General features: G+C 43.3%; 2 protein-coding genes across 6 annotated transcripts in view; one reads left to right on the plus strand and one right to left on the minus strand.

The window, feature by feature from the left end:
- Positions 1-1,528: 1,528 nt before the first annotated feature.
- On the plus strand, positions 1,529-3,684 carry LOC113205701 (pachytene checkpoint protein 2 homolog). The gene is made up of 8 exons (XM_026421417.2): positions 1,529-1,701; positions 1,850-2,009; positions 2,089-2,277; positions 2,359-2,586; positions 2,665-2,855; positions 2,938-3,091; positions 3,169-3,284; positions 3,378-3,684. Exons 1-8 carry the CDS (start codon positions 1,658-1,660, stop codon positions 3,544-3,546), a joined length of 1,251 nt encoding a protein of 416 aa, XP_026277202.1. The 5' UTR covers positions 1,529-1,657; the 3' UTR covers positions 3,547-3,684.
- The window catches only part of LOC113205700 (riboflavin transporter 2), a 5,946-nt gene continuing 934 nt past the window's right edge, over positions 3,670-8,681 (minus strand). The window contains exons 1-6 of one of the 5 annotated variants that reach the window (XM_026421416.2): positions 7,689-8,070; positions 6,218-6,506; positions 6,010-6,143; positions 5,356-5,926; positions 4,941-5,258; positions 3,670-4,860 (exon numbers count right to left, since the gene is read on the minus strand). In XM_026421416.2, the coding sequence (XP_026277201.1) occupies positions 4,666-4,860; positions 4,941-5,258; positions 5,356-5,926; positions 6,010-6,143; positions 6,218-6,403 (1,404 nt within the window). In that variant the 5' untranslated portion in view covers positions 6,404-6,506; positions 7,689-8,070 and the 3' untranslated portion in view covers positions 3,670-4,665. Of the gene's footprint in view, positions 4,861-4,940; positions 5,259-5,355; positions 5,927-6,009; positions 6,144-6,217; positions 6,507-6,928; positions 7,150-7,263; positions 7,554-7,688; positions 8,071-8,681 lie in introns of those variants that run through there. The other 4 variants (XM_052264122.1, XM_052264080.1, XM_026421412.2 and 1 more) reach the window with 4 other exon arrangements.

Here is an 8,681-nt window from a genome sequence, read left to right on the forward strand (position 1 = left end):
CCCCCGTTTCACACTCCGTCTTACTTCTTTGTTAAAAGAAATCCACCGGATTATACGGTGAAAAACAGTTGTGAACAAAGTTTGCCGAAGTTCTTTGGGAATCCCCGGTAAATTATTTTTTGTGTGTTGATGCGGTTGGACGCCTCGCCTGGGCGCCTCCCAGGAGTGCGTGCCGACGGGGAGCTGCAGCCAGCCACGTCCGGCCCGCCAGGGATCGGCCGATCCCTGGACTGAACCGGATTAAAGGCGTGCAGTATACTTTGTTACCGTCAGACCAGACTATAAGGTCATACCCTCCTAGAAACTCCTCTGCTGTAGCTTATTTGCTTTGAAAAGCAGAGGACCCTCGTATAAGAGTCTTGCGTAGTCGCGGGTCGGGTCGGGCCGTACACGAAGAAAAATGCTTTGGTTGTTGTCACTAAAATGGCGTTCAATCTGCCCCCTGAACTATTACCCAATCACATCGGATTGCGCGTTTTTCAGGGGGCGGAGACTAAACCACATATTTTCCCCCGCGGGTGGCCTCTTACAATGACTTCCATACTTCCATCAATGTTGCCGACCCTTGGCGTGGAAGTGGTCGATGTTGGTCTCGATCGGTCTCGCGGTGCAATGCATGCAGGCCACGCGGTGCGTCGGCCGCCCATGGAGCGACCCGCTGCCACTATACTTGCTTGCTGCTGACCGCTGCTGACTCATCGGGCCAACTTGGGCAACCCGCTCCCTCTCCGCGGGGCTCAAGTGCGTTTTCGGAAACGGCACGCGATTGGCGCATCCTGCTCGCATTGCGCTCGCTCCACCAATCAGGACGGCGCTGCGGACGCAGCCGCCCGTCACATATCCGACTATAGTTGTGCAGCCGCTCTTGCTTCGCGTTCTGCCGAGAAGGGTCGCGTCCTTGTTTTGTTCCGCCGAGATCGGGGCGAGAGAGAGAGAGAGAGAGAGAGAGAGAGAAGCGTCGAGCAGGTCAGGTCAGCTCGACTGCACACACAGCAGCCGAGACAGTGGCGGGCAGTAAAGCAAGGGGGGTGGTCACGGTCACGGTGACCCATGAGCAAGGGTGGTCACGGTGACCACTTTCCCGAGACTTTCCTGCGACTTATATTACGTCAATGTCGTCACTGCTGTGACCTCGCCGTGACTAACAGCGTTACGCCGTTACGGGTAAGTAACCTTTAAGGAACGTTTCCAAAAGTTACCACTGGGATATTTCCACAAATATTGTGTTCCGGGGGGAAATATCTGTGTCATATCGTGACTATATTCCCGCAGAAGCAAAGAAATTGTTTTCTGGTCTCCGCTTGGTTCTCTTTCCGGATCGAGAGTAAAAGCTAGCTGACACCTTACAGTTACTTACATATTCTTTATGTTTAGTCGAAGTCGAACGGTATTTAAGGTATCATCTGCTAAAAAGTGTTTTTCTTTGTCATTCCCTCCGTGCCTCCAAAGCGCTTCGCGACTTTCTCATACTTTCTGGCTGGCTAGCCTCACTAAAGGTTCTTTATAGTTATTCACATTCACAGTTTTGGCGGGCGGCCATGTTCATGTTGGCGGCGCGCTCACTTAACGGAAATTCAAACAGAAAACCAGAAGCCAGACTAAGTGCAACAGGGGTTACAAAGATAATTTATCGAACGAGTACTTGGCCGTTTAAAACATGAAGCCTGTTCTTCACGTTGAGGTGGTGCAGAAAAAAGATAGGTAAGAGATGCCTTTTTCCTCTCGAAATTCTTAAGAATAAGGATCTATCTATTATGATCCTAACCTCCCCAATCCTCATTTGACTAAACGGTTTTAGGGGAGATTTATTTTGCCATAAACTATTGATAACAATTTTCTTGACTCTTAGCAATTTACTGGAAACAACTCTCAACAACTATGTTCTTGCGGGTCTGGCTGGCCGAAAGTTTTCGAAAGGAGCAACTTTTAAAAACTTGTCGAATGAACTTCTCTCAGACCATGTTGAATCCATTCACATCTGTGATGAAACTAATACTGAAGCTATACAGGTAAGGCGTCTTTTTGAACTTAATCTTTTGGCTTTCTTCTGTCTGTTATTTTAATTGTTTCACTCTGTGTGTTATGCAGTCAATAGAAGACTACGATCTCCAAATTCATATTTTCAAGTTAGATAATGAAGGGGTTCAAACAGAATGTATTCAGAGTGGTGATGGAGATGGACAAGAAGTGTCCGCTGCACAGCATTGGCTGCTTCCATCCCGTGATTTTCATGGCTTATGGGAAAATCTTATCTACGAATTTAACATTAAGGAAAATGTACGAATTATCTTTTATATTGCAATTGGTGGAAACACTTTAACTACTTAAATACCATTATAAATATTGTGTTTCTTGCAGCTTCTTCAGTGTATGGAGACAACACTTCTTTTCTCCGACCGAAATGTTTCTCCCTTTGTCATCACATGGAATCGTGTCATTCTGTTACACGGACCACCAGGAACAGGCAAAACTTCCCTCTGCAAGGCTCTAGCTCACAAGCTTGCAATCAGGCTTTCTAAACGATACTCTCAAGGCCAATTACTAGAAGTTAATAGCCACAGCTTATTTTCCAAATGGTTTTCAGAGGTAAAATTTTACTGTGATATACCATTTTTTGTTTTCTCTTGAAGACTTGAGTTAAGTCATGTAATATTGTGTTAACAGAGTGGAAAACTAGTAATGAGAATGTTCTCCAAAGTTCGAGAACTTGCTGAAAATCAAGATTCATTAGTAATTGTTTTAATTGATGAAGTAGAAAGTTTAACCCATGCAAGGAGTTCTCATAGTGGTGTTGAACCATCTGATGCCATCCGAACAGTAAATGCTGTCATAACCCAGCTAGACAACCTGAAACAGTTAGTACATCATCTCTCTTCTTGTGCAGCAGTTGTATGTAATATGTTGAATAATACCCATGAGCATTTCATTTTGTTCTAGATATTCAAATGTCTTGATCATGGCAACTTCAAATGTGACAGAAGCCATTGATTTGGCATTTGTAGATCGTGCTGACATTAAACAATACATAGGCCCTCCTCCAGTGAAGGGAATCTATAAAATACTCACATCCTGCTTGGATGAATTGAAGAGAGTAAGTAGTAGTATGAGTATGGAATTTTTGGACACTCTTGACAGTATACTTTACCCTTGTTTATCTTGAAATTACAGACAAATATTATTTCACAATCAGATGGCTTACATTCGTATGATTTTATCACTACTTCAAACCGTACAGTTGTTGATGATAATATTGCAGATAGTCTAACTCTTCTACAAATTTCAAGGTATGTTGCATTTTGGATCCTATTTCTACTTGTTAGATTTTTGATATTGAATTTTTTTCATGTAGTATCATTGCGATCATTGCCTTTTTGCAGAGATTGTGAAGGTCTCAATGGGAGAACACTCAGAAAACTTCCCTACCTGGCTCATGCTCTCTTCATTCAGAAACCTTCCTCCTCTTTGAAAGATTTTCTAGAAGCTTTAGCAAAAGTTGTTGTCAAGCACAAAAATGATTTAAAAGATATGAAGAGTGGTACAGCATAAAAAATGAGGTGTTACGACTTGTTTTTGTTGCTGCTTTTAATTGTTTCATGTGATTATTTCTTTTTGTTTTGATTCCTGTTAATTCTTAGACTTTTACAATATGGAAAAAGTATAAATAGATCATTTTCTTTTTAAAAATTTCAATTTATTGTGACACCAGAATACTGACAATTTTTAAAAGCCCAATCACCATCACACCATTCTTAATCTATACCCTGTCTCTAAAAGGTATTAAATCACAAGAGCTCTAATGGAACGTGCTATAGTTTGTCTACATTTAATAATTTTCTTCTAAGGAGCAATCAGAGGACTTGACAATTTATGCTTAGGTTCTATCTTTTCAGAGAGCTTGCCAGCATGGAAAACCATGTGAACATGACACACAAAACATAGAACAATAAAACTACTAGAATCTAAGATTTTTGCAAGCAATTGGTATATTAGGTAACTTCATATTCCTAAGGTGGGTTGACTTATCTAAGTTTATATTGTCCATTAATTGATCCCTTAACTTTAACAACAATTATGAAACTTCATGCCCAAATCATAATTTATTCAGTCAATCACCACACTTTGGTTTTGAGCTGAGGTACTCTTTTGAGAATTTCATTACACTGATAATGATTAAAACACACTGAGAAAGTAAAATTGCTGAAATACCCTTCAGGATTTCATTGAATCCATAATATTTAAAATAGTGCTAAGAATGTACAATTGATGTTAGGGCATACCATATGACAATTAAAATACAGCCCAATAGTAACCTGTAATTATGAGGCAATTTGATGAGTGACAGTCATTCAACAGTTTAGTATGGTACTAAAAATAGAGTAAAAGAAATTCCATAGCACAAGATTATAAAAAATGAATTACCAAATTAATCAGTCTTATGCTGACAAAATTACATGTCATGCTCAAAGTGATGAGAAAAATCCCAGAACAACAGTAATAAGTTGCATGATTAAATATTATTTTCTGAGTACAGCCAGAGAACAGTACAAAACATTTCCTACATAAAGCAATGCAACAGAATACAAGGGAACAGTAAGTAAGTACACTACTTACATTGTCAACTTTATTTTATAAAATTGTTCCTAGAATAAAAATCTTTAAAATCTATCAGCATGGTGAGTAAGATTTGAAAACTCCCGTGTAATTCAAAAGAGCAAAGCCTGTAACTGCTCCAATTGCTGAGCCAACCTGAGTCATTGCACCATACCAGAAAAGACCTTTCCCTCCATTCTTACGGAATCTTGTGGCAATCGCCAATTTTATGTAAGACACAAGACCAGTAAAGAGCACCCATGAAATCACCTGTAAGCAAAATAAAACAGTTCATTCTAAGCAATACAATAAATTTTCAAAAATTAAGAGACTAGGTTATTTTTACTGACCACAAGTGCTTCTCCAGATGAAGTATTTACTAGAGGGGGCTCAGGGCTCATGGTAGCAGTGACAAATATAAACACAGCCACAACAAGAGTTGGGAATGCTATGAGTGATATTGCACTTAATGAAGTGAATGTCACAAAAAAGAGAATATAACATGCTACGGGGTTAGCCATGCTTCCCAGATTGATGGCCAAATGGTACGCCACATTACCATAAGGAAGGCAAGAATATGACTGTATGGCAGGGAACAAACCATTAGCTAATGCTGATGCACAAGCCTGCATGATCAGGAAAACAGTATATGTCATGTTGTTCATCTTCTGAAAGAGAATTAAATTACATAGAACAAAATTTAAGAAAATAGATATATTTTAGTTACAAAAAACACAAGAAAAGTAAAAATAAAGAAAGGTTTACCTTGGTTTGGGCAGTGACTGGAGAAGGTGAGCTCTCAAAGTCGTGCGATTCTGTCATGAATGCACTGCCCCTTCCATTATCTCCATCTGAAGTTAGACTCCTTCCTTTCTCGGGAGAAGACGGCATCATGCTGGACCTGACGCCTTCATTCTCATTATTGTTCTTGTAGCTTGAAGACGACTGACTGTTTCTCTGCTTCTTGCAAATGGGGAGTGTTTTCAGCAAGATAAATGAAATGAAACTAAGTAGTTGAAGGCAGAAAATAAGAACCAAAAATGTTGACACTGAAAATAGGGGTGGAGGAACATACTGTTCATATTTCTTAATAGAATCTGTACTGTTGACCTCTCTACAAACAGGATTTCCTCCAACACCCTGGAGCAAAGAAGTGATGCTCGGTACAAAGGCACTAAGTCCTTCCCCAATCATGTATGACACAAGGTATGTTTCTCTGAAACGACTCATGTAGGGAATGAAGAGAACAGAACTGGTGCAAGCCACAAGTGCACAAGTGAAAACTAGAGCCAGTAAAGGTACACTATGTAAATTTCCTCCTATTTCCACAGTTTGTCTGGTAAAAACAGAAAAGAGAGGAAATAATATATACATCCATTAAAGTCAGTGCAGAAGAAATAAACCATTCTTTTAACTTACCCATAAAAAAATGACATGAGTAAGAGTGACAAGCATCCAATAAACATTAAGATGGAAATAAAAAGGCTATCGGATACTTTCCCCTTACAAAACTGCTGCATTACCCCATATATGACCCCACCAATATTGGCAGCCTGTTCAGAGAGACATAGTTATTGGAAATTGTTAGGGCCAAAACAAGAGCGCTAAAATGATTTGAAAAACTTACCTGAATCAATACTACAATGTATGAAGGGAGGCCCCAGCCTTCAGGAGCATTAAATACAAGAAGAGGTAACTGTGTATACATCCCGTTGATAGAGAGCCATGCACCCATTCCAAAGAGTGCAGCGAGTACATCAACAAGAAGAACTCTGTTTTTCAGCCGCTCCCTCAGGGAATAAAAGATACCCATGTTTGCAGATGAAGGCTTGTTGGATGAGCTTTTGTCACAGTCAATTACTCCGAATGGGGAGCTGCCCTTGGAAAGTAGTGGGGTCTTTTCGGTAGCCTCTTTCCTGTGGACAAACAATTCATGATGTTAATTAAAACATTCAAACAATTTGAACAACAGCCTTGTGAAACAGTCTGCAGTAAACAATTTCTTGGCTCTTTACTCTTTGTGATATTTTTTAATCAGCGCATTTTGTATGATGCAATCTGTTCAGTCACAAATGACCTGTATCAAAAACGAGTCAACGAACAAAGTTCTACGAACTTGATTGGACTCAAATCAGGCAAATAATACGACCGACACACATCTCTTGGCAACAAACCACCAGGCCGAAATTCTTGATCGGACATGTATGTGACCCGGTTAGTGGCACACAGTGTAAGGTTACGTTTTCGGGGACTGACCGTCACTAGCACCTCGAACTGATATACACGCAAAGCAAACACTACACTTCATATCACACCGATCAACGATTTGATACTTTACCTCCGTGCATTCATACGGAGTAACAAGTCAGCCTTCTTCCATGGCAAATGTTGTAATCAGTTGCCAAGGTCTACTTGGGTCTACTGCTTAAACCTCGGCAACGCGAGCAGACGACGAAGGAGCAGGCACACCAACCAGACGGAAACAAATTTCTCACAGAGTGGGGCTCCCTCTTAATACCGACGGGTCCACGACCTGTCGAATTGCCTCAATGGGTTCTTCGATCCTCCGCCATCAAATAATCACTCCATTTAATTTCGATTGGTGTTGGTTTCGGATGGAAAAGCTACGACAAAAAGTCTCCGTTGCCAACCGAAACGCTGGAAGGTACCGACCCAAAATCATGCCTGGGAAGAGGGGAGGGGAAGATTCGGGACGATTCGCTACGCAAAACTTTCACCCAGCTGCCACCGCACTGCTGCACCCTCGATGCAAACGGGTGAAAATGCTGATCTGCTGAACACTCCTCGAGAGCAGCGCGAGGCCCCCAACGCAGACAGACGACAGGGCGCAGGGCGCGGGGCGCGGCTGAAGCTGGTACTTCCCTGCTCTTGTTGGAAGTGCGACAGCTGTGCGGCCCGAAACACCCGTCGAAGCCACGTTGAATCATTATCGTAACGATGCGGTTCTTTCCCTTTTCAACGTCGTTTCGCGTGGGTAAGGGTAGCGCGTCACAACACGTGTGTGTGTGTGCGCGCGCGCGCGTGTGTGCGTGTGTGTGTCACACGACACCACACGCTGACCCCGCTATTCAAATTACCTATCCCGCTGGGCACTTGGGTGTATCGGTCAGCAGAGGTGAGGTGCCCTTGGCCTTGGTCGCTGCCGCCGCGGCTCTGCTCGCCGCCGCCGCGTCGCGCTGCTATGGCCCGCGTCCGCGCGGACTGGAAGGTACCTTCGCGGAGGTACCTGGCGGGTACTGGCGGTCGTACTTCCTCCCGCGCCACTGGACTGGTCCGGGCTCGGGCGCCTCGGGTACCACTGTACTATGGGACGCTCCTGCTCGGGACGGGTAGCAGCCTGGCCGAAGGTGCTGGCCGCGGCTCCGACGACTATGCTACGCTAAGCCCCCACCCAACCGCGCGATAAGTCGACACGACATTTTTCCGACACACGTGGTGCCTGGCCTAGATGGTGTTGCATCGCACTGTACCCTCACGAGGGTCGTAGTCATTTATATTGCTGCCTTTCATGTAAATGTTTTCGTTTTCCAGGGATAAATAAAATGTTTCATGATTGTGATGAGTCATTATGACCACGCGCTCTTCGACAAAAAACGTTTTTATCATGCACTCTTCTCTCGACAAAATTGAATTGTCAGACCGTCCTGCGTCATTCACTCTGTCCGTTTTTGCTGAGGACGGCCCGCCCAGGCCAGCGCAGCCTCGTCTGGCCATGGCCATGGTCAGGGCCGGCAATCGGCAATCTTTATGAAAACGAGTAACTTTGGCAATCAGCCAATCTTTTTCAGATCTGGAAACTTTTACCATCGGCTTACGGAGACAGCCACAAAAGGACTGCCGAAAGGGCGCCAAGTGTCGAAGTAGTGTGTTTGCAAGTTTGGCCCCTACAGCAGTGAAAGTGGGCCGACTATGCCAAACAAGGAGCTCAGAAACAAGTTTTCACTTCCCGGTCCGTCTCCTGTCTGTCCAGTATTGTGTATCAGTTTTCTGAGCGTTCTCACTCACTCTGCGAGGTAAGGTGGTGTCACGTGGGTTGCCTACTTCCAGGTGTCTTATCTGAGACTGGGGGG

Source organism: Frankliniella occidentalis, unplaced genomic scaffold (genome assembly GCF_000697945.3).
Source record: "Frankliniella occidentalis isolate FOCC.00 unplaced genomic scaffold, Focc_3.1 Scaffold1, whole genome shotgun sequence".
Lineage (NCBI taxonomy): Eukaryota > Metazoa > Arthropoda > Insecta > Thysanoptera > Thripidae > Frankliniella > Frankliniella occidentalis.

What these genes read in the sequence shown, in the direction of transcription:
- LOC113205701 (XM_026421417.2), top strand. Translation starts at nt 1,658, where the DNA reads ATGAAGCCTGTTCTTCACGTTGAGGTGGTGCAGAAAAAAGATAG. An exon ending in CTAATACTGAAGCTATACAG is followed by an intron (nt 2,010 to 2,088) that starts GTAAGGCGTCTT and finishes TGTGTTATGCAG; the next exon opens with TCAATAGAAGACTACGATCT. An exon ending in AATTTAACATTAAGGAAAAT is followed by an intron (nt 2,278 to 2,358) that starts GTACGAATTATC and finishes TGTTTCTTGCAG; the next exon opens with CTTCTTCAGTGTATGGAGAC.